At 44.4% G+C, this 25,089-nt stretch overlaps 1 protein-coding gene across 2 annotated transcripts in view; it reads left to right on the plus strand.

Moving 5' to 3' along the window:
- Positions 1-371: 371 nt before the first annotated feature.
- LOC106587217 (neuroplastin) overlaps positions 372-25,089 on the plus strand; it is a 38,984-nt gene continuing 14,266 nt past the window's right edge. The window contains exons 1-6 of one of the 2 annotated variants that reach the window (XM_014175393.2): positions 372-766; positions 9,757-10,104; positions 13,947-14,121; positions 14,819-14,913; positions 19,696-19,829; positions 21,994-22,267. In XM_014175393.2, the coding sequence (XP_014030868.1) occupies positions 691-766; positions 9,757-10,104; positions 13,947-14,121; positions 14,819-14,913; positions 19,696-19,829; positions 21,994-22,267 (1,102 nt within the window). In that variant the 5' untranslated portion in view covers positions 372-690. The remainder of the gene's footprint in view (positions 767-9,756; positions 10,105-13,946; positions 14,122-14,818; positions 14,914-19,695; positions 19,830-21,993; positions 22,268-25,089) is intronic. The other variant, XM_014175392.2, reaches the window with a different exon arrangement.

Genomic DNA, 25,089 nt, shown 5'->3' on the forward strand with positions numbered 1-25,089 from the left:
AGCAATTATCAGTGTCTCTATAATTGTCATTGGTCAAGAGGTCTACTTTGAGATAAACCACCTGAAGTGGCCACTTTCTTTCTCTCTGTGTGCGTGTGTGTTTGCGCGCGAGCGTTTGTGGTTGCTCGCGTTTGTGGATGTGCATCTTGGATCAAGCTTTCCTGCGGCACATTTCGATGCTAAAAATCCATATGTCAATGGACTGTCTGTCAATAAAAACGATTGACTTAATAAATGTGCAATGTAAATCATATTGATGTAGGCAATAATTCATGCATGTTCGGAATGATTGTTTGTAAAATGTACTTGGGCACTAAAGGTCCTCGTTTCTATGAGCGCCAATGCGCATCGGTCTGCGCATCTCTGATCCTTCAGAACTACAACAGTGGACGCTCTCACTGACATCGAAAGACCTCTTCCGCAATCCGATGAAGGAAGCTCCGTTTATGGCCCTACTACATCAGCATCCCTGACGGAGCTATCTGCCTGTCCCGGACCATTCCTTGCTGCCTTCATTTCGTTCTTTTCCGGAGGACTTTACCTTTATAGCCTTCGTAGATCATTCTATATTACTCCGCATCCACTCTGCTATGCACCTTTAGACTAGATCTCTAATTCCCGCGATCAATATCTCATCTCCCACAATCGCCTTATCTAGTCCCTGCCTGGTCCTCTCATCGAACCCCAAGAATGCAGCCCAATGCAGTGATGTTGGCTGTGTTCCTTTTTGGAAACTTGATGCTGCATTACGTCTCGGCTCAAAACGGTAAGAATGAAGATGTGACCATGCCCGGGATTGTACACAATTGTTCCAATGAGGAGCCTACTGTGACTCGAATATGTTTTTGATTCAGATTTGATGAAGGGGGCGTCTGTCATTTGACATAATGTCAAATATGAGGGGCATGGGCGCATTTACGCGTCGCAATATAGTGTTTATTTTGAACAAATTCGTTTACATAACTCTGTTCACAGTATTTAGGGGGCTCAGATTTTTTACGACCATTTCCCTACGCACACGATTCTCAATTTTATAGTGTAAGGAAATGGATTGAAAATAGATAAATATGCCATTGCAAACCAGAGCATAAATATGTTACAGCAAACCAGAGCATCGTTGTGTTTGCTTGGAATTTCCTAATATAAGATCTATTAGATATTTCGTTATGTTTGGAGTTAGTTTTATATTATTATTATTTGATGGATACATTGGAATTCCTTAGTCTCCACGAATTATTTGTCTTCATTGATACATAGATTACTGAATGCACAGATTGTTGACATGCTTTGATTGTAGCATATTTCATATTTGGGATGTACGTATTGTTATGTTGTGAAGAAGAGCAGCGTAATGGAGATGAATGTTGAAGAACCTGCCAAACAGTCTGCACGATTCAGGACTGTTAAGCCCATAGTCTCTCTCTGGCTAAAACACAACGAACAAATCAACGGGCTTTCATCATTAAAGAGGTCCACGTTCCACTTTATATGTGTGTGTGTGTGTGTGTGTGTGTGTGTCATTTCTACATCCCATGTGAATTAATAGGCAGACATTGTCATTGATATCATTCTTAGAGACAGTGTTGATATTTGGAAAGGTCATGACACGTTTTCTGCCCCCAAAATACAATCTGCATTATAGTAAACAGCATCTTTGGTTTCCTGGAATGTTGGCCCATTAGTTTCTCTCTGTGTGTTAGTGGAGTTGAGATTCTATTACATAATCACTGTTGGCTCAAAGCAGAGTGTTGATAACCTCAAAACATATACACAACTTCCAACAAAACACATTTAGATTATCTGTCTGTAGCCTACATGTTTGAAGGTTATAATATCTTATTCCATATTATGATGAATAACCTTTCAAATGATTATCACCAATTACTTTCCACATTTGATTGATTTCAATTGTCTCTCCATGGGCCATCCAAGTTTATTTCTTTCAGTCTTTGATGAACACACAGTCACAAGGGGCAGGATTGAGGGCAGCATAATTTGCTTGACATGAAGGATGTCTGAGCCTCCTCATCATTGCGTGTTAAGAGTTGCTTTCCCTGACATGCCCCTGATGGATGGCCAATCCCAGTGAATCACTTCTGCCACCCAGAGGGGGCACACCAATCAGAGGCAGCCTCTACACAAAACACATGTTCTCAGAGATGAGCTACTACCAGCTATTGGTATATTTTATGACAATAATTGTTTCAATTACGAAAGTTGCAATTTTGGATTGTGTTATAGGCCTATAGAAAACAAATAAAAATGCACTAGTCTATTCCTGCTAGCACTGACTTTGCTGATAACTACTTTTTTGAGGAAAATTTACTTGCTACGATTGTGATATGTTGTTGTTTCACCTAACTATTTTAAGTCGCTCTGGATAAGAGCATTTGCTAAAGGACTGTTAGCACTGTGAACACAGAAAGATTGTAATATGAAGTTGTACAGCAATAGTCACTCAAAGCAGAATAGAGAAATCCATCATTGGCTCTACTATTCTCACTACCAGGGTTGATGTCAATTCCATTTCAATTCAGTCAATTTAGGAAGTAAACTGAAATTCCAAATCTAATTCCAATTCTACTTTATGCTTCTCTATGAGAAAAAACATTTGAATTTCAGTTTGAATCTTGAATTGACTTTGTTGAAATGGAATTGCCACCAACCCTGCTTACTGCTAGTGTACAATGAGTGTACAAAACATTAGGAATGCCTTCCTAATATGAAGTTGCACCCCTTTTTGCCCTCAATTCGTCAGGGCATGGACTCTACAAGGTGTCAAAAGTGTTCCACAGGGATGCTGGCCCATGTTGACACCAATGCTTCCCACAGTTGTGTCAAGTTGGCTGGATGCCCTTTGGGTGGTGGACCATTCTTGACACACACGGGAAATTATTGAACGTAAAAATCCTAGTAGCGTTGCAGTTATTGGACACTCAAACTGGTGCACCTGGCACCTACTACCATACCCCGTTCAAAGGCACTTAAATATCCTCTGAATGGCACACATACACAATCCATGTCTCAAATGTCTCAAGACTTAAAAGTCCTTCTTTAACCTGTCTCCTCCCCTTCATCTACACTGATTGAAGTGGATAAATATAACAAGTGACATAAATAAGGGATTATAGCTTTCACCTGGATTCACCTGGTCAGTCTATGTCATGGAAAGAGCAGGCGTTCCTAATGTTTTGTTCACTCAGTGTACATTCATTAATTGATCTGGTGGATGAATTATGTGTGTATGAGGACACGCTTTGATGGTCCCCATCCACAAAGTCAGATCTACTCCCTCTATTGTTTGGTAAAGCCCAAGTGAAGGCATTCCAGTCTTTGCCCAGTGTTATTGCCCACTCCCTGGGTCCCATAGCGACGCACAGGGCTCCCTCCACCATGGGCTCTGCTGAGACTCCCGGGGGGCTGTGGTAGACAGACTGGTGCTACCTTGTCACTCTGTGGTCTGTCTGAGCCTCGCTGTAACTGGTGAAAACTGATACATCACAGCTCCTTTCTTTATTAGCCTTCTGATGTATTACAGTTCATTAAAGTGATGTCGGGTTTTCGACACTAGTGAGATACAGTTCTGTAGCTAGATACTGTAAAACACATTTATGAGGCTGTTATATAAATACAGTAATCATATTTTAATGGATGGTATACTGATGCTATTTGGTCGCACAAATATGGGTATATCCTCCAAACAAATGAATTCATATTTCACAGTCTGGATTTAGTGTGAGTGATGTAACGTGGCAGGCTTCACTATGTCACGTTTGATTTCCTCAGCAATATTTCAGATTCGGGGCAATGGCGTGTAAAGAAGTGTAATTATAAGGGCAGGGGATTTAATCACAGTACAGTATGTGTGAAGCAGTGGAGGGAGCTGAGCTGAGACCATTATACCTCTATATGCTTGGGGAGCCTGACCAACCATAGATTGCTGAGATTCAGCAACAGATATCTGGAGGACTGTAAATAGCATTGGCCCATTCTGCTGCCAGTCGCTATTTATAGAGCGGAGACACAGCACCCTGAGCACAGAGAACTGTGAAAGTGAGTCCATTAACTCTTAATGGATAGCAGCATCCCTGTGCACAGCTGCTTGGCTCTCTGAAGACTCACTAGATGCATGTGAAACATTTAAGCTCTTAAAGGGCCTCGTTCTTTTATGCATGAGGAATATGAAGAGGGGTTCTCTCCTGTCTCTAACCTGAAGATGCTGCTTATGGCAATGCACCATGGGTAATCTCCCCCTATGAACAATTGAACAGCCATACCAGCCGTAATCAAGTTCAGGACAGTTGTGTGTAGAATATCCCCTTTTTGAGTTGACATAGAATACAGACCACAATGTTAATTCCTTTCATGTGAGTTACCAATATAAACATGAACCAACTCAAGCATCAACTCAATGCTGCTCTAAATGCGTCTGTTATCTTACTATAAGACAGAGCGCTACGACCTCTCATTATTTCTTCATGTTGTACAGTATTAGTAGGTTTTTGTGGCTCAAAGCCACAGACAGTTTATCGACACAGTCCCAGTTTGTATCACTAAACACATTTCATGATCAAATTCCCTGAACCAGGGCCACGCAACATTATAAAAAGAAACCTAAAATGGCATCTCGCTTACAATTAATAAGGGATTCAATTAACGTAACTGCAAGGTACAGAGTAGCTTGGTAATTGTAAGGTAATTTGTAAGTCCATGCTGTATCACTGCCCATGTTCTGAGTAGCAAAGGACACATCTGTGAGACCGGAAAATGTGCTGTGGGACGTAAGCCAGTTCTTCCACTGAGTCACAATAGCCCACTGTGAAACATGATACATACTGCACCAATGGCAACAGCATCAGGCACCCCACAGCCTCCAACACAGTACACACCAGACATACTGTAGCTACTGATGATGATACCCAAATGGAAGAGGCTAGACGGAATTTTAAACAAAATGGAGACTTAATGTCGATATGTGGTTGTGTAGAATATTCGTTCTGGGAGATTGTTTGTGGTTACAATATGTGTTGTCACAGTGTGTCCAGTAAAGAAAACCCCTAATTTGATAAGTTGTTGTCACAAACCGTTATGGTGACATGGATGAGTGTCAGCTAGTCCTGTGGCATATGGTACCTTAACCATGCTAGCGTTGTACAGTGACAGAGGGCCCGGGTTGTCTGTCATCTTGACCTCTGAAAGGGTTAATCGGGGAGCAATGTTGGCTGGTTGATGGGGATAAGCCCATTTCAGCCGGGGATGGGGGCGATTTAACTCTCATGAAAGCGGTGGCTCCCCTCTATGACCCGAATGGCTGTCCCTGAGTACTTACTGTAAGATGGCAGAAGTCACCCCCTCCCTCTCATCTCAGCTGCTGTTGCTAACTGCCATTTATCCACAACACCACTCTAATTCATGCAGGCATCAAGGTTTATTGTTGATTTGTTCAAACAAATGAGGAAATCTATAGCCGCCCACCCATCGATGTGTTAAGAGCCGCTCAGAAACAAATACATCATCCTTCAACCCACAGCAGTGACTCATTTACAACTGTCAGAGCAGGAGGCTTTGTGAAACCTTGGGCAATCGGCCAAGTGTAACACCTCTTAACCAGATGCTGGGAGCCAGCTACGTTGGCTCTCCTACAAAAGTCAGATATACTGGCTAAGACAATGGAGCATCACACCGCAGTACACTGATACTACAGCTAGATCTGTAATGCCCGTGATTTCAATATCAAATTCAACATTCACTATGTACTCCATTTTGAGTTTGTTTGTATTTATCCAACTATAGATATCCTCATATCTCCCTGCCCGCACAAAAATAAATGCCCTGCACGTAGCCAGTGCAGTGGCCCTTGGGGTTATCTAGCTGCGGTCTGTCTGTGTTGTGGGACTGGGAGGCAGGTTACAGGTGGTTGACTCAAAGCCACTGCCTGCCTGCCTGGTGATGTGTGCTCTGCTTTCAGTCCTCAGGGGAGAGAGCTCCCCAATTCACTCACTAGGCAGGGCACATGTGTGATGGGCCACCACGCATACTCAGAGGGGATCTATTCACCACAGTATACTCTATATGATGCTATATGACATTATAATGAAGTGCCTCGCAGAATAAACAGAGATTAATGGATGCTTGTGATTCAGTCTGTGCTGTATATGAATCCCTCCTCATTATGGTACCATTTCATTCACATCACCTATGTAATTGTGGTCTTATCCCTTTAACGACATTACAGGCTCCTCTCTTCTATGAAAACCTCCTGGTTCTCTTCACTTTCTGTTGCCCTCCAAAAGAGTGGAAGATGTGAGGCCGGTCCAGTTCTTTGATCTCAGCGGATGCTTTAGTTCGGAGGCAGCCTGAGCAGAGACGGTGGGCGTCCAGGCTGGGCTTTACCCTCTGTGATGATTGGGGATGATCATGGGGGGTGGGCCCAGATGTTTCAGGAGAAAGACACAAACACTAATTACTCTGCATGTATCTGGGCTTCAGGCAAGATGGCACAAGGTCTGTGTAGGCTGTGGTCTGTGTAGGCTGTGGTCTGTGTAGGCTCTGGTCTGTGTAGGCTGTGGTCTGTGTAGGCTCTGGTCTGTGTAAATCAGGCCGGGCTAGTCAGGATCATGTCCACAGCCAAATAATTTACCCTTTTCCTGTTGCCTTATTATTTACAGCTGCCTGCCACTCACTTCTAACTGTTGCTGCCAGGGTATGGTATGGTATGATCCTCACCTATGTATTGTTCAGTCTCTGGAACATCTTGCTCCGGGTTGACCAGACTAAAGAGTGTTTGGCTTCAGTTGTGTACAGAACATACTGTCTCTAGCTGTGGAAACACAGTGGCTGCATAGCTAGAAGTGTTTGACCTAAAATGGAAAATGATAGCCTATAGTATAAACGCAGTCTCTTGGTTACAAACTGATACAGAACAGTGCTTTATTTGCCCAACCAAAACACTAAGTATCTAGGTTATATTGCAATAATGAAATGTTAGGCACAGCTCATTTTAACGCAGTACTGACAGCTATGCGTAAGCAACCTCCCCCCACTAGTAACCTCCCCCACTAGGCAGCTAGTAACCTCCCCCCACTAGGTAGTTAGTAACCTCCCCCCACTAGGCAGCTAGTAATCTCCCCCCACTAGGCAGCTAGTAACCTCCCCCCACTAGGTAGTTAGTAACCTCCCCCCACTAGGCAGCTAGTAACCTCCCCCCACTAGGTAGCTAGTAACCTCCCCCCACTAGGCAGCTAGTAATCTCCCCCACTAGTAACCTCCCCCCACTAGTAACCTCCCCCCACTAGGCAGCTAGTAATCTCCCCCCACTAGGCAGCTCGTAACCTCCCCCCACTAGGCAGCTAGTAATCTCCCCCACTAGTAACCTCCCCCCACTAGGCAGCTCGTAACCTCCCCCCACTAGGCAGCTAGTTATCTCCCCCCACTAGGCAGCTAGTTATCTCCCCCCACTAGGCAGCTAGTAATCTCCCCCCACTAGTAACCTCCCCCACTAGGCAGCTAGTAACCTCCCCCCACTAGGCAGCTAGTAATCTACCCCCACTAGTAACCTCCCTCCACTAGTAATCTCCCCCCACTAGTAACCTCCCCCCACTAGTAACCTCCCCCCACTAGGCAGCTAGTAACCTCCCCCCACTAGGCAGCTAGTAATCTCCCCCCACTAGGCAGCTAGTAATCTCCCCCCACTAGGCAGCTAGTAATCTCCCCCCACTAAGCAGCTCGTAACCTCCCCCCCACTAGTAACCTCCCCCCCACTAGGCAGCTAGTAATCTCCCCCCACTAGGCAGCTCGTAACCTCCCCCCCACTAGTAACCTCCCCCCCACTAGGCAGCTAGTAATCTCCCCCCACTAGGCAGCTAGTAACCTCCCCCTACTAGGCAGCTTATCTGCTCATGTGCTGATGATACAGTACATTACTGTTGAGCAGGTTGGGCTGTTCTGGAAGGGCCTGTAATCTGTTGTAGTAAGACACACGACTATAGCGCAACAGAGAGACTGCCTGCTCTGCTATCTCTTCCTGTCTCTCTCGTCTTCAGCATAGTCAGAGTTAGGGTTAGGGTGTGGCAGCCTTTTCTGTGATTCATCCGAGGACACATGGCGTAGAACAGGCAGTCAACGGAGGCCTTGCAACAGGAACCCTAAGACACAGCCCAGGTGATGAGTGCATTGGGTCTGTGCTAGAATGGCCTTGCAACAGGAACCCTAAGGCACAGCCCAGGTGATGAGTGCATTGGGTCTGTGCTAGAATGGCCTTGCAACAGGAACCCTAAGGCACAGCCCAGGTGATGAGTGCATTGGGTCTGTGCTAGAATGGCCTTGCAACAGGAACCCTAAGGCACAGCCCAGGTGATGAGTGCATTGGGTCTGTGCTAGAATGGCCTTGCAACAGAAACCCTAAGGCACAGCCCAGGTGATGAGTGCATTGGGTCTGTGCTAGAATGGCCTTGCAACAGGAACCCTAAGGCACAGCCCAGGTGATGAGTGCATTGGGTCTGTGCTAGAATGCTGGCATATGGTTGTAGGGGCTGACCTCTGCTGTGTAGCGGTAGTATGATTCATGTAATGAGAATGGCGTGCACACACACACACACACACACACACACACACACACACACACACACACACACACACACACACACACACACACACACACAGTGATGATGATTCTGTGACATTTAAGTCCAGCTGATAGTGAATCACAGGATGGATGACCTCATTTCTAAAGTTGCCAACGCCATCATACACGCACAGACAATCAGATTGAAAACAAACAGAATGTATGTCTTGCTGTAGAAGAATAAATTACTACTGTACTAGTCATCAAAGCACATGCAATGTCTGCTGTTTCGGCTTCACTGCATTTCAATACCTTTATGATTCAGTTATGTTCCGAACCAGATTGGCTGTTAGAGCAGTTTCCTATTTCAGCTCTCATTTGACCAGAATAAAGCATGGCCTGTACATAAGGTCCTCATCATGGTTCATAGGGCTTGATGGAAATTATACTCAGCCAGTGTTACAAGTAGTCACATGACTTTCCCATCGGCTCAAGCAGTGCCCTTTGACATAAATGTCACATCACACAACATGAGTTTCCTTAATGTGGCAAACGAACAAAACTCTTTTGTAAACAGAGAGCTTTATAGTCAGTTGTCATTTCAATCTAACATCAAAGAGATACAAGAAAGCAAAGGATTCCTATTATGCAATATCTGTTCAGAAACTCACAGGGGTATTTCTGTGTTTCAGTGACTGTCAGATATAACATTGAATCTATTAATGTGGTTTTATGGGGCAGGAATGTAATCTCTGCATGCCATGTAAAGGTTGACAGATAGGAGGAAAATATAACTTATTGATAAGATGAAGAAACATGTTTTGACTAAGTTGTCCATATGTGAAACATGATTTACTTGTGGTTCTACTGCATGTCAGTTTGCTACCTATGTTGTTCCACGTTAGTAGTGTCAAATCTTTATACATTTCACAATGGTGTGAGTAGGCAACATGTTTTGCACAGTAAATCCATTTTATTTGTTTGTTTACACAGAAAATATACAACCCACTTTAAGCGTTGTAGCTTGCTTTTTTTCTTGATTTGCCTTTAATCATCCTCTTCTTTTGTTTCCAACTGATCCCTGTTTGATTTGCTCCTACCTCCATCCCCTGGTCTCTCCATCCCCTCCCTCTTCCACTCTAACCCCTCTTCCACCCCCCTCCCCTCCTCCCCAATACACTTTTCCTCTCCAGCTGGGTTTGTGAAGTCGCCAATGTCTGAGACTAAGCTCACGCTGGACACCTTTGAGCTGTACTGCGACGTGATCGGTAACCCCACCCCGGAGATCCAGTGGTGGTACGCCGAGATCAACCGCGCCGACTCCTTCAAGCAGCTGTGGGACGGCGCCCGCAAGCGCCGCGTGTCCATCAACACGGCCTACGGCAACAACGGGGTGAGCGTGCTGGGCATCACGCGCCTCACGCTGGAGGACTCTGGGACCTACGAGTGCCGGGCCAGCAACAACCCACGGCGCAACGACCTGCGCCAAAACCCCGCCATCACCTGGATCCGAGCCCAGGCCACCATTTCGGTGCTGCAGAGTGAGTGGTCTATGTCCTGTAGTACCTAGCTGGTGAACAAACTAACAATCCCCTGCCTGTCCCACCACCACACTCCGTTAAAAAACTGAGTTCACACCTCCACCACAGCTGTCCCTGGCAAAGACAGATAAAACAAAACACCAACCACCACCTTATATGTTCATTTCAAAGACTTGTCTTTGTTTTATTTTTCTGTATAAGAAATAGGAAGGCACTGTGTTTTATGTCCTCCTAAAGTACTGCCCTTTGTGCTTTTGTTATATTTTGTTGATAGCTCCTCTGTGTTCCCTCCTCCCCCTGCAGAATTTGAGGATTCTCAGAATTCCGTAGATTTCCTGCCTCTCCCAAAACCCTGAGCGTTTTGTTGTAGATCACCACAAACCCAGAAACCTCCCCTATATCTGTCCACCTACCCCCTCTTTCCTCCCACACCAACCTCTCCTTCCCCACATACAGCCCATCCTGGCCGTTCTGGCCCTCTCCTCTGTCTCATGTGTCCTTCGACAGTTGTCCCGTTTCTTTCTTTATACTAAAAAAAAAAAATCAAAATTTCATCCATTTATTTCTGGATTTCTTTTGTGATTTGTGTTTTTCTCTTGCGTTGAGTGGGTTGTTTTATTCACTTCAAAGCCCGGTGTAATTCTGCCCTGTCTGCACCATGTACTCAAGGCATCATGTACTCTGCCCTGTCTGCACCATGTACTCTAGGCATCGCTGCGCTTTGAAGTTGTGCCGCTTATTTTAGTGTGGAAGGGGTAGATGGGACGTAAGAAGACAAGGAGGGAGTTGTCCGGGTGTAAAGCGTGCCCTTGTTTTAAACTCATGACTCACCCTAATCCAATAAAGGACAGAACCCAGTGTGGTTCTTAAATGTATTTTTTTGAGAGAGCTCCTTTCATTGCTGCAGCAGACAGTCTCTCTCTGGAGTCGCCTGTGTACTGTATGACCTTGTACCTTAGCCATTATTAAGTGTTTGAGCATGAATCAGTAATGACATTATACCCTCTCCCCTCTCTTCTGTATTGCATACAAACATTCAAACACACTGAATGTCAACTGGACCCTTTAAATGTGTGCACGCTCCATTGAGTGCCCAGCCCATTGGAGCACAGAGAGATATGGAATGTTGTTAGTCACAGCCATGCAGCCAGAACCTCTCAGAGGTTTACTACAGGAGTCAGCTCCTTCATCTCCTGAGCATTACCTACTGATCTGTCTGTCGTACACAGTGTTTACTGTGCTGTTGGACTACTGTCTGACTGCATGTGCACACTCTCCTAATCTCACACCCATTACACTTCACTCCACCAGCTGGTTTGAGACGTGTACAGTCGGCCTACAGTAGATATCTTAGTTTACTGGTGGTAGAAATGTGTCCGTCATCAAGCTAACATGAAATTGGTCAATTCAATGTTTTCTTATTCAAAAGACACATTCATTCCTAAAAAAGAGCAGATACTCGTTCCTAAAAAAATCTGTACATGTTCTAATAATTGAGTCAGACCTTTTGTCATCCAATGTATTCTGTCGTTACTGAGTGTCAACGTTCTTGTTATAGACATGTAATAATATGTGTATATAACATGTATATAACAGGCTCCTAAACCAAAGGAGACGATAATGTATAGTTATTCGGGAATGTGTTGAAATATGTGCTTGTCTTGTTTTAACCGTTTCATTTGTGATTGTGCGTATATCTGGAGATCCATTCCAAAGTCAAGGCCGTTTTTTTTAATGAACTTAATATTCTTACTACAATTGTAATAAACTCCTTAGCTTAGGTAACAATTTAATCAACAGTGTACATAATTGCACTAAATGAACGCATCTATACAGGCCTCAGTGTGATTTGGTTTAGATCCCCTCCCAACCTTGTGTAGTGTTCTAGCTGATAGCTGCTTTGTTTAATGCAGGGGGGGGGGTTGGCTCAACATACCAATCAAGTGGGCAAACATCCTCCCTCTGTCAGCAAGAAATAGCCATTACTGGCACCATCCTCTAGGACTGTTGCAGGTCATAATGGAATAAAAATGTACTACACTGTTAAGAGTGGGTAACAGTATCAATGTAATGATGCTTTTACAATCCTAGACACAGAGGTGCCCACGTGGGTCAGCGCCTGTGTGCTGTGCATGACATCACAGATTCATTCTCTTTTTGAGCAGGTGTCCTACAAATGACCTTCTTCTGAGCTGAGGAAACCTCCCATGGGAAACACTGTGCCTTTAATGCATAATTGCACATTTCTTGAATGAACTATTTCTGTGTAGTCTGTGTATATTCCCAGGATGCCACACTATGTGGGCTGAGAGGCCTGTGTAGGGGTTCTGAAGCAGAGAGAGAGAAGGGGAGACAGAGAGAGAGAGCAATAGAGGGAGAGATAGAGAGGGAGGGGAGAGAGAGAGAGAGAGAGGGAGGGGGAGAGAGCAATAGAGGGGAGAAAGAGAGTGAGAGAGAGGGGGGGAAAGAAAGCTATTGGGTATACAGAACTGCAGGAGTAGGTGCCATGAATGCTAATATAAGTCACTAGCCAGGAACCAGAGACTTTCCCCTCCCATCCTCTACTAGGAGGTTTGTAGTAGCAGCCAATAGTAAGATTATTATGCTCCTCTCCCTGGGGTTGTGTGGTTGCCATGGCTGGCCGCCGCGGGGGAGGGAGGGAGGGAGTGAGAGGAGCTTCCTCACTACCCAAGGCTGCCTGCCTGCCTGCGCTCTCTGATGACACATCCTGCTTGAGCCTCCCTCTATGTCCTTGAGAAATGGACCCTAGGGTTTCTCTGTTAACAAATACACTAAATGAGTATACTAGTAAAGAGCCGGTGGTTGTTATAGTGTAGCGCAGCAGTAGTGAAGCTGATGTTCATCTCATTTTTGTCTGCCACGATTATACAGTATACTTTGTCCTCTTCTGTTTGGCTATTGGTTCTACTTCCACCCAATAGGTTTGCTAAAGATTATACCTTATTCACTTCCTGGTTTTGGTTTGAATGACATGACAGCAGTTATTTGGAAGATAGTCATTGGACTGAAAACATGTATGTTGTTCAAATTTCCCTTATACATTCAACCTCATATTTGTATAATCTCATGATAATTTCAAGGTTACATCACTCTTTTCGTATACAAGTGCCTTCCCGAATCAATTTAGACTGTTTAAAAGATATAGTACACCAAACCTTGTTGCAGTCAATATCAAATTGAGTTTTACTGTATGAATTAGGCATAATGATAATACAGTTAGGTTCAGTAAGTTATCAGTGCCAGTGGTTCCAAACCAAAGATGCTTTGGTGCTGGTCATCACCTTAAAGCTCATTACTTCCACGACTCCAGGTAGCCTAGCGGGTAAGCGTGTTGGGCCAGAAACCGAAAGGTTGCTGGTTAAAATCCCTAAAACGACTGACTAGTTTAAAAATCTGCCGATATGCCCTATTTGCACCTGTAAGTTGCTCTGGATAAGAGAGTCTGCTAAAATGTAAATGTAGTGTCAATGTGATTATCATCTCAAAATGGGAGCGGGAACAACATAGCTACTGTAGGTCTGTAAGGAGACCCATCATCATTTGACTTTTGCAGACTTCGTTTTGTGAGAATAGTTTAAGTTAGTTTTTTTATTGTACGGTAACAATTGAACCAAAGACAGATACAGGGTTTAGTGTTGCATGTATTTTCCTGCCGCTCCATGTTGTGTTTATCTTTATGTATGTGTGTTTTTGTTGTCTTATGTTCCGGCCCCAACTCCCACGCACGTCCCCCACTCAGTCTGTCAGTACAGTTACAGTTCTGCTATAGTGTTGAGCCCCAGTTCAATGATAAGGGGTTGCTGTCTCTCTGTGTGTTTCAGAGCCCAAGATCAATGCGTCAGATCAGATCATCCTGCCCTCGGAGACCAAAGGGCCCCCTGTCACCCTGCAGTGTAACCTGACCAACGCCCACGAAGGCCAACAAGAGAGCTTCTGGATGAAGAACGGAGTGGAGATCGCAGACACACGGAACGAGCAGAAGAACACAGAGTACATGTGAGTCCTTACTTATTCTGTAGTTCTCATACTAGAGCATTCAACAAAGCCTTTCTAATTGTCACACAGACTATCAACACTAAGACCAATCACCCTGAGATGGAAATAAGAGCCATGTTGCCAAGTCCTTTAGTGAAAACAGTTGTTGGGCAGCCCCATCCCTCGCAGGGCATAGCCATCAGAGCAGCCCCTGAGCTTAGAGCAGAGCAACCAGCCCCTGTACTGCACAACACCCCCATAGACGTCTCCCAGACTCTCCCCAGCCAGGCGCGGACGGCTACATGAGGAGACCGCTGGGCAGCTCCTTTTCTGTCACATTACATCTCAGTACTCTACTAAAGGCTGACCCCAGAACAGACAACCCCGTGCTAACCTCCCCTCTCTCCTGGCTGCCTAAAACACAGCACAGTGCTAACAATGAACGCTAAGGACTTCCACACAACATGAACGCTAAGGACTTCCACACAACATGAACGCTAAGGACTTCCACACAACATGAACGCTAAGGACTTCCACACAACATGAACGCTAAGGAATTCCACACAACATACATCAATGTATCATTGGGTGATGCATCATTGGGTGATGTACAATGATAGACAACAAAATTAGAGAACATTTGTATTGTCTTAGCATACATGTTATTTTTGACTGAGATAAAGTTATGAAGTAACTGATATTTTGTGGTTTGTTGCAGAATCAAGAAACCAAGGTCAGACGACGCAGGGGAGTACATGTGTGTTTACACGTTTGAGACGGCTCCCAACGCCAACGCCACTATTGAGGTAAAAGGTAAGACTCCAACCACCAGATCTCACTCACTGTATAAACAAATTACAGATACACTGTTGATTTTTATAATTAACCTCCTCTTTAATCAATACTGTCACTTAACCCTCTGCCATAACTAAGAGACAGAGAAAGTTCTCCTATGAGGGATCTGATGGATAACACAATCTAGAGCTACTTCCTGTGAACAGATCCCCTTCCAGTGACAGACGTTGAGATGTTGGTCTGGTAATGTGTTGTGGTGTTGACAGGCTGGCCTCTGGAGGCTGCTGTCACTCACTAAGAGGACAGGGCAGGACAGGCCAGGCCAGCTGAAGGGAGGGACAGAGTCCTGTTTTCTCTGCTCTTTCTGTACACTCGATTCACACAGACACGCCTTCCTTCAGGCTAGTGTCTTCTCTGTACATATTGGTCTAACAGTGACTTACTTGATTTCTTTTTATTAGCCAGATTCTTATTAAGATGATCAGTCATTTTGCACCAGTTACAACATATAATTGGCACAGGACAAAGGGTATCGTATTTGTGTTGTATTTGTTCTATTTTTAAGGGTAACCATGATGATAATTAGTGATAATGTGTCAAATAATGTGGCTTATTCTGTACTGTAGATGTTGGATAACATTGTTTCACATTTGAAAGCACATATTCAACTGTTAGGATCATTCATTGACGTGAAAGACACGTATAGAAAAACTGACACCCTAGCGAGATAAAGTCAGCAAAAAAAGAAATGTCCTCTCACTGTCAACAGCATTTATTTTCAGCAAACTTAAGATGTGTAAATATTTGTATGAACATAACAAGATTCAACAACTGAGACATAAACTGAACAAGTTCCACAGACATGGGACTAACAGAATTGGAAAAATGTGTCCCTGAACAAAGGGAGGGGGGTCAAAATCAAAAGTAACAGTCGGTATCTGGTGTGGCCACCAGCTGCATTAAGTACTGCAGTGCATCTCCTCCTCATGGACTGCACCAGATTTGCCAGTTCTTGCTGTGAGATGTTACCCCACACTTCCACCAAGGCACCTGCAAGTTCCCTGACATTTCTGGGGGGAATGGCCCTAGCCCTCACCCTCCGATCCAACAGGTCCCAGACGTGCTCAATGGGATTGAGATCCGGGCTCTTCGCTGGCCATGGCAGAACACTGACATTCCTGTCTTGCAGGAAATCACGCACAGAACGAGCAGTATGGCTGGTGGCATTATCATGCTGGAGGGTCATGTCAGGATGAGCCTGCAGGAAGGGTACCACATGAGGGAGGAGGATGTCTTCCCTGTAACGCACAGCATTGAGATTGCCTCGGTGTAACGCTCATTCCTTTGACGATAAACGCAAATCTGACCATCACCCCTGGTGAGACAAAACCGCGACTCGTCAGTGAAGAGCACTTTTTGCCAGTCCTGTCTGGTCCAGCCATGGTGGGTTTGTGCCCATAGGCGACGTTGTTTCCTGTGATGTCTGGTGAGGACCTGCCTTACAACAGGCCTACAAGCCCTCAGTCCAGCCTCTCTCAGCCTATTGCAGACAATCTGAGCACTGATGGAGGGATTGTGCGTTTCTGGTGTAACTCGGGCAGTTGTTGTTGCCATCCTGTACCTGTCCCGCAGGTGTGATGTTCGGATGTACCGATCCTGTGCAGGGGATGTTACACGTGGTCTGCCACTGCGAGGACGATCAGCTGTCCGTCCTGTCTCCCTGTAGCGCTGTCTTAGGCGTCTCACAGTACAAACATTGCAATTTATTTCCCTGGCCACATCTGCAGTCCTCATGCCTCCTTGCAGAATGCCTAAGGCACGTTCACGCAGATGAGCAGGGACCCTGGGCATCTTTCTTTTGGCGTTTTTCAGAGTCATTAGAAAGGCCTCTTTAGTGTCCTAAGTTTTCATAACTGTGACCATAATTGCCTACTGTCTGTAAGCTGTTAGTGTCTTAATGACCGTTCCACAGGTGCATGTTCATTCATTGTTTATGGTTCATTGAACAAGCATGGGAAACAGTGTTTAAACCCTTTACAATGAAGATCTGTTTACGAATTATCTTTTGAAAGACAGGGTCCTGAAAAAGGGACGTTTCTTTTTTTGCAGAGTTTGGAAGTTGACAGCTCACCCTTGAAGTGGAATAAGGGATTTTCCTCTGGGTGAGAAAGGACTTGCAAAACCCTGTTCTAGAGAAGCTTGCCTACACGTACAGTGTTTAAGCCAATTTGCTGTGACATTGCTATGGTTGTGCATACTGAGCTTGCCATTGACTGTTATGCCTGCTGTGGCTGTATTAAGCACTAGCTTCCTGCGAGGTTGGTTGGTTGCGTAACGCGGGTGATGACCGTGTATGCTCTGTAGCTCTGCTGCTTCCTCCAGCCTGAGAAATGACAGGCCTTATCTCCAATCAAACCTCAGCGTCCTGACCCTAGGGCCGTGTGAAGGGAAGGAGGCAGGCAGGGAGGCTTGCTGCCCCAGGCTATTAGAGCCTGCACAACACACCGTTTCCTGGATATACAAACACCATGGCAGCTCTGCCTTTCAACATTATTGTTTACTGTCTGGAAGTATTGACTGAATTGTTGACAGATGCTGTTAGTCGTATTTGGGATGTTGATGTTTTGGTTTGGAGGAAGCATGGACATGACAATTGTTTTTGAGATAGATTTAGATACTTTTGCAGGCTTTCCTGTTAATTGTTACAGTTAAGGACCGATTGAGGAATAGACTCAATAAAAGCTACAGAGAATGATAATTCTAAGCAGAAATACATGATAGTTCTGACCAATTGCATCCAATTAGTCTTGCCCTGCCTTATACAAAGGCACTGAGTCCTATACCATTAAACCCATACTCGGTCGTACTACCAGGTCCCATACATTAAGCATGGTAGAGGGGCCGAGCCTGTGTGCTCTATGCTCCTGGCAGCTGAGCTCCCCCAGCTCCCTCTGGCTGCAGTGTCCTTGGCGCTCCCATCTCTCCAGCTCTCAGCTCAGAGCAGGCAACAGATGGAGGCTTGTGTGATGGTGGTGTGGGATTAAGGTTCAGAATCCGCTCCCAGCCATTTGTAATGGCAGGACTTTGTTATCCACGATGATACAATAAGCTGCTGTCCTGAGCATGCATATTTTGCACATCCCAATTATCTTTTGTATTTTTATATATCCCATTTTTTGGTTTGCTATCCATGCATTCTTTAAAGATATAATGCCACACGGCCTGCTGATTGAATCAAATCAATGATGAATTTTGCAGATCTAGATTTTTTTGCAAATTCCTATTTTTTTTATTAACCGCACAGTACAGGCCCACAGGATAATATATCATATAATTCTTTATACCATGGCATTGTTGAATACTTGTTTCTGATTGGCTTGAAGTGCATTCTAGAGCATGCATTATTTCTCTATAAAGTACAGTATATCAGCAGGGTAGAATTCAATGGCTATAGTTCTTACATGTTCTATGTTTGAGCTGCTTTTGAAAGCAAAAGTCGAATTGAAAACATTATTGGCATTGTTTAATTAGATTTTCATAATAGCAAGCTAGGACTGATGGTTTGGTTAGTAAACTTGCTAGCTGTTTCAGTTGATGTTGAACACATTTCTTCCTGCAAATTAACACATTTCTAGCGGTAAATGTGTTAAATTATAACCAAGGGATAATCAACTCCGGGCTCTATGCGTCATCTGGAAAATAATGCAACTTCATGGAAGGTTAGTTCCACTCCACACGATCATCAAATTTGATCTCAAATTCTCTTTAAATTCAGTGGAGATGGGAGGTATAAAAACAGTAAATAGAAATCGGACCTAATCGCCTCTTCCAGATAGACCACCAGAAGTTGCCTCTTTTCGATATATTTTTGACAGACAGGCAGACAGACACATCCACACAGCAGCACTGTAGCTCAGTAATCACACAAGCTGCTGGGGGTGTGAAATGGAAGATTTATGCCTGTTTTGGCGCCACTCAGAGGGCAGTCAGTCTCCATGCTGTCAGTCAGTCACAGTGGAAGTGAGCTGGGGATAACGAAGACGGGGATAAATGTGGCCCCTCCCCCACTAGCTAGAGAGCACGTGTGCACCATAGTTACAGTAGGAAGGATGATGTCACTTTGAGCTCAAGCCACTGCTGCTCAATCATCCTCCACGACAACGGCCACCGCGTGCTGCAGAAAACGCTGCAGCACCAGACCAGCTTCTCCCCTGATCCTGCTTAATTGCATGGAAGGAATTACCGTAATTTCAAGAATTAGCAAAAGGCTGTGGCAGTTGTCTCCCAGCTCCAGAGCTGAGTTAAACAGAGGATTCTGTCTGAAAACCCAGGGTGTCGCTGGGTTGGAGAATTTCACCTTTGAGAAAGTCTCTCAGTCATTCGTTGACTGGCGTCTATGAACTGAAACTCTGCAAGATATGTAGGCCTACACCTTCAAAAGGCAGACATGGAAGTAAGCCACAGCAAACCACAGCTCTACCTTTTAAAGAAACTTGGCAATTGAATAAAACAGCTAAATGTGTCCCTGCCTCGATTACTGTGGCGATAAAGTCCATCTCCAGGGAAGTCAGTGCCTCACAGCTAAATCACGTAACAATTCCCAAAATCCTTTCTTAATTTACCATCACTTTCATGTACATTTTAATGTTAGTTACCATAATCAAAATGGGACCCGACAGACTTAACTATATTCTGACGTCTTGTTATTTAGAGAAGCCGATGAGGAACACAAACAACGTCTTGCATAAAATGTCGAATTTTTATTCAAATGCATTTCACTCCCTTTTCCCCTTGTTTTAGCGGCACCTGAGATCACGGGCCACAAGCGCAGTGACAATAAGAACGAGGGGCAGAGTGCTCTGTTGTACTGTAAGTCTGTGGGCTACCCCTTTCCCATCTGGACATGGCGTAAACTGGATGGCTCAAACTACATGGTACGTGTCCTCTTCCTTGGCTCTATATAATGCTAGATCAGGGGTTCCCAAACTTTCTTAGCACACGACCCCATTTTGATATCTGAACATTTTCAGATATCAAAGCCAATGTTTACTTTTTTATTTGGGGCTTTGGCAGTCAATTGAAAAACATTCTAACAGTAGTTCTGATTGTCTTCTCAACTCACCATCACATACTTTTAATGTGGGCTATGACAATCAATTGCAAATGATTCTGACATAATGTATCTTATCTCACCACCACTAATGAGATGGGTGTGCTTAATGAATGTCATGTCGGAGCTTCTCAAAGTCAGGGGGCGTGGTCGAGTGCGCACCTCATCTCTGCTGTCACATCCAACCTGGATCAATATTTGGTTATAATGCAGATGAGAGCACTGATGGTGCTTTCAAATCAAATGGGAACTCTGAAAAATACGAGGTCAAATCATGACGTCAGTGATGTTCAGGTCGGAAAGTCGGAGCTCAAGAAAGAGGCCCGTGTTCCCGAGTTGGAATTCCCAGTTGAATGAGCGTTCAAAATGATTTTTCCCAGTCGGAGCTCATTTTTTTCAGAGTTCACAGTTTTCTTGAACGCACTGAAGTCGGAAGTCAGAGATTTCCAAGTTGCCAGTTGTTTTGAACGCGGCATTAATGCTCAGAGGGAGACGGCAGGGTATTATTCCCTTTGAGTCGGAAACCAAAACTCCTCAGTAGTGACCCGTGAATGCATTTGGTCACATGACAGCTCAATCAGCTGTTCGATTTCACACCGGCATGTCAACTGAGCCAGGATCACAGTCAAACGGATTAGGAAGTAGGTCCCAAAGTGCTCTTCCAAGCATTGGAGGTGAGTAGTCATCACTTGTGTGGTACACTTACGGATGCTGTTTTCTGTTAGAAACATGCACAGCGAAGGGAAAGGGGCATGGTTTGCTTTTGAAAGATTCTCCAATAAAAATTCTTTCCTCTGAATCTACTGATTCGGTCACTCATCTGTAGAAGGATTTTGAATTTCCCCTGCATGCTTGTGTTCAGTTCGGTCAGTTTCCCAAATACATCTGTTACATAGGCAAGGAGACACATTTTCTTTTCATTACACATAAAGTCAACCATGTCATTTTTTCTGTGTGAATGACAACAGTTGTGAATGACAACCTCTCTCAATGCAAAACATATTTCTAACCACCAAGCCTATATTTTTGTTCAGTATAGTTTACAATCAGTTACTGCTGCTGCAGCATATCTCCAAGTTTTGCGTTCAGCTCTTTTGCCGTCAGTTGCTCTCGGTGTATAATACAATGCGTCCATATGGCAGAGGGAGACACATCATAACAAGAGTGCAGAGGCCTATCTGCCATCCCGCTATAGATGGAGCTCCATCTGTGCAAAAGCCCACCATTCGATCCCATAGAATCTGTTTTTCGTCAATATAGCTACGAAGCACACTGAACATCCCCTGTGCCGTTTCATGCTCGGGAATCGTGAGACAGAACAATATGTCCTCGTGAATAGCATCCCCTGACATGTATAGCCAACAAAACTCATGCATGGGCATCTCGGCCCTCACAGCTAGCATCCATTTAGAGAGCATTAGCTGGGGAGTTTTTGAGTTGTTCAGTCAGTTTTCTCTTGATTACCAGCAAAAGCATAAATTCTTTAGCAGTGTTACCTGACAAAGGTATTGATGTGAGTTTCTGTGCCTCTGCCTCCCCACACATTGTTTTCACCATATCAGTTGTAGCCGGTAATATCAGAGTCTCTACAATAGTGTGTGGTTTCATAGCGTAGCGGGCCTAGTCATTCACCGTGGGAATGATTCAAGTGCAACAGTCAAGTACAGCCTTTTCCCATGATCTAAGGGGGCTCTCTGGTTGAATTTAAGATTTGAATCATTTTCATTTAGATTAATGTTAACCACATTACAATGATTTTGAGATACAAAGATGATATTATAATATACATCGATTTTTTGGTACATCGATTTTTTTCTTCAGGATTTTTGAAATTCTCCCACAACCCCATTTTCATATCAGGTGACCCCGCATGGACCCTAGTTTGGGAACTGCTGTGCTAAACTACTGTGATCACTGTCTGGAATGTGATCATATAATTGTCTGTAACATATAAATCATTGATATGCTAATTTACCCTCCTTCTCTAGGAAATCGACAACTCCTCCGGCCGCTTCTTCATCACCAACAAAGACAACTACACAGAGCTGAACATCGTCAACCTGAACCGCACCTCGGACCCTGGTGAATACCAGTGCAACGCTAGCAACCACATTGGCACCAAGTCCATGTCGTCCATCCTGCGGGTGCGCAGCCACCTGGCACCCCTCTGGCCCTTCCTGGGGGTGCTAGCGGAGATCATCATCCTGGTGGTCATCATCGTAGTGTATGAAAAACGCAAGAGGCCAGACGATGTGTTGGACGGTAAGACGGCGTTAAATATAGTATTATATTGTATCTCTTTGGGGAGACAGACAATCTCTCGCTATGTTGTCATCGTCAGGCCTGTTTGATTATTATACTGTTCAGCGTTACTGGATGCTGTCATTGAAATGACCGCACAGTACGTTACCTTAACAGGAAAACGGGTTCTCGATCTCAACTTAAAGAGAGCAACATGCTAACAGTAGCAGGTAGTATGTACTGATTCAAGCAGTGCTTGTGGCCATGGGGTAAAATCAGGGAGGAAGAGGGAATTATGACTCAGGAAATAGGCTGCTGCTCCTGGAACAATACAAAGACATTCTCACTCCAGTTAAACAATGATTGAAATATCTGATTATGGGGCTGCGCTCGGCTAGAAGTTCAACAGCCATCAAGAACCAATTGAAACAGGGTTCCTCTACCATCACCACACACATTTATTACACTGTTACCAAGTGAATATATTGCGGAGGCTATAGACACGGTGCTGAATATTCATGACGCTGACTCTGCTGTGTTAGCAGTAGCAGCGGAGGCCCACTGTGAATAATTGACCTCTGTCGGGGGACACGCTCCCTGGATGCTCCGTCAGTACTGAGAAGGGAGACAGAGACACCGCTGGCTGTCACACAGAGCAGCGCCACACATTAGCTGCATAATAATATGACCTTTAGAGATGCTCCACATTAGTAAACCAGGATGGGGTCCACAGCTAACCTTTTAAATTAAAGAGTTGAAGTGCCGTTGCGGTCTTGCTAATGATGATAACCAGGGACCATTTTATCACCCATCTGGAGAACTGATCTATTCATTTCATTGACAATAATTTGTGACAGGGAATCAGGGAAAGTTTGATGTGTTATTTTGGCTTTGTCCTACAAGTTCTGCCTATGGCTGAGGGCTTAAAGTAGAGAATCGAAAATCCCTGTTACCCTACTCCAATCAAAGCCCGTCACACCCACAGGTAAGTTATTCTCAAAGTAGTCTACGCTGGTAACTACTAACTAGTTACTACTTTTACAGAGTAATATCTGTCCTAATAGCAAAACCACTTGATAACATACAATAATATAAACTTTTAAAGCTAGATTCCAAAGTGTCAAAGTCAAACAAAGGCTTAAACATTTGAGTGTAGAGTCAAAGCCAAAAAGGCTGTTGAGGCTTCACCCGCCTATGGTTCTATCAACTTTATTCAGGATATCAGCAAGATATGAATTAATTGGTTACTATGACTTCTTTCCCCCTCTCTCCAAATGGCATCATTATCTAAACGGTTGGTAAGTGAGAGAGATCTTGCATGTTTTCAGAGAATGATTTTTTTATTTGATCCGTTTCTACTACAGTCCATCCAGACCACCATGTCAACACCCGTTTATCAGATTATTTGACTACAAGTTGTTTGGCGTCTTTGCATAGACAATATATATGTTGAAATTATGTATATATTCCATTCGTATTCATTTCCATTTAGAGGTGCCAATGCAGTTTGACATGTTTTCTCCTGTATAGGTGGTGGTCTCTGATGATTAAAACATATATTGCTATCAGCCTACTGAAACTATGTCTTGTTTATAGCTGTATACATTTTATACAAGTCTTCTTCACTTGTCTTATATAGGAGTGGTAAATCACTCAAACCGCCCCACACAAATGAGGAGAGATAGTATGCACCCTAGGTTCCCCAAGGCACTGATATACTGTAGATGCTATCAAAAAAAGAAAAAAAAGACAGGGTAGATTAAAAAGCTAAATTATGCAGACTTCTATTTCTGAAGTCTGAATTGTGTATGCACTGTATAATCCTTCCCATGATGCTTTCAGCGTTAAATATGTCAGTAAATTTGTTACACTGCAGTACACGATTAAACAGAAATTATGCAAATTCACCAATAAAGTAACCATTGGCTTTGTGTACAGTGTGAAGACAGTGTAGTGCTTTGACAAACGCCAACCAATCTCCTGCACCCGTAGGCAAGGCCTCTAGTTTGGCAAGGGTTTATGTACAGGAGGGGGAGAGAGAGAGAAACTTGCTTTGGTGTAGAACAGGGGTGGTAGGCATGATATTTTTTGGGCCCCCCAACGAGTAGATGAAGGTAGATTATCTGCAATGGTCATATCAACCGAATCAGAGATGCAGCACACTGCATCACTTGTGCTAATAGCCAGCTCTGAAATCTCCTTTTAGTATCCTCTATCCTCAAGAGCTTTTTTATAAACTCAGTTATGAAAACTTAGGACACTAAAGAGGCCTTTCTAAGGACTCTGAAAAACACCAAAAGAAAGATGCCCAGGGTCCCTGCTCATCTGCTTGAACGTGCCTTAGGCATGCTGCAAGGAGGCATGAGGACTGCAGATGTGGCCAGGGAAATAAATTGCAATGTTTGTACTGTGAGACGCCTAAGACAGCAAATACAGGGAGACAGGACGGACAGCTGATCGTCCTCGCAGTGGCAGACCACGTGTAACAACACCTGCACAGGATCGGTACAGCCGAACATCACACCTGCGGGACAGGTACAGGATGGTAACAACAACTGCCAGAGTTACACCAGGAACGCACAATCCCTCCATCAGTGCTCAGACTGTCCGCAATAGGCTGAGAGAGGCTGGACTGAGGGCTTGTAGGCCTGTTGTAAGGCAGGTCCTCACCAGACATCACCGGCAACAACGTTGCCTATGGGCACAAACCCACCGTTGCTGGACCAGACAGGACTGGCAAAAAGTGCTCCTCACTGACGAGTCGCGGTTTTGTCTCACCAGGGGTGATGGTCGGATTTACGTTTATCGTCGAAGGAATGAGCGTTACACCGAGGCCTGTACTC

The sequence above is a fragment of the Salmo salar genome, chromosome ssa26 (genome assembly GCF_905237065.1).
Source record: "Salmo salar chromosome ssa26, Ssal_v3.1, whole genome shotgun sequence".
Taxonomy (NCBI): domain Eukaryota; kingdom Metazoa; phylum Chordata; class Actinopteri; order Salmoniformes; family Salmonidae; genus Salmo; species Salmo salar.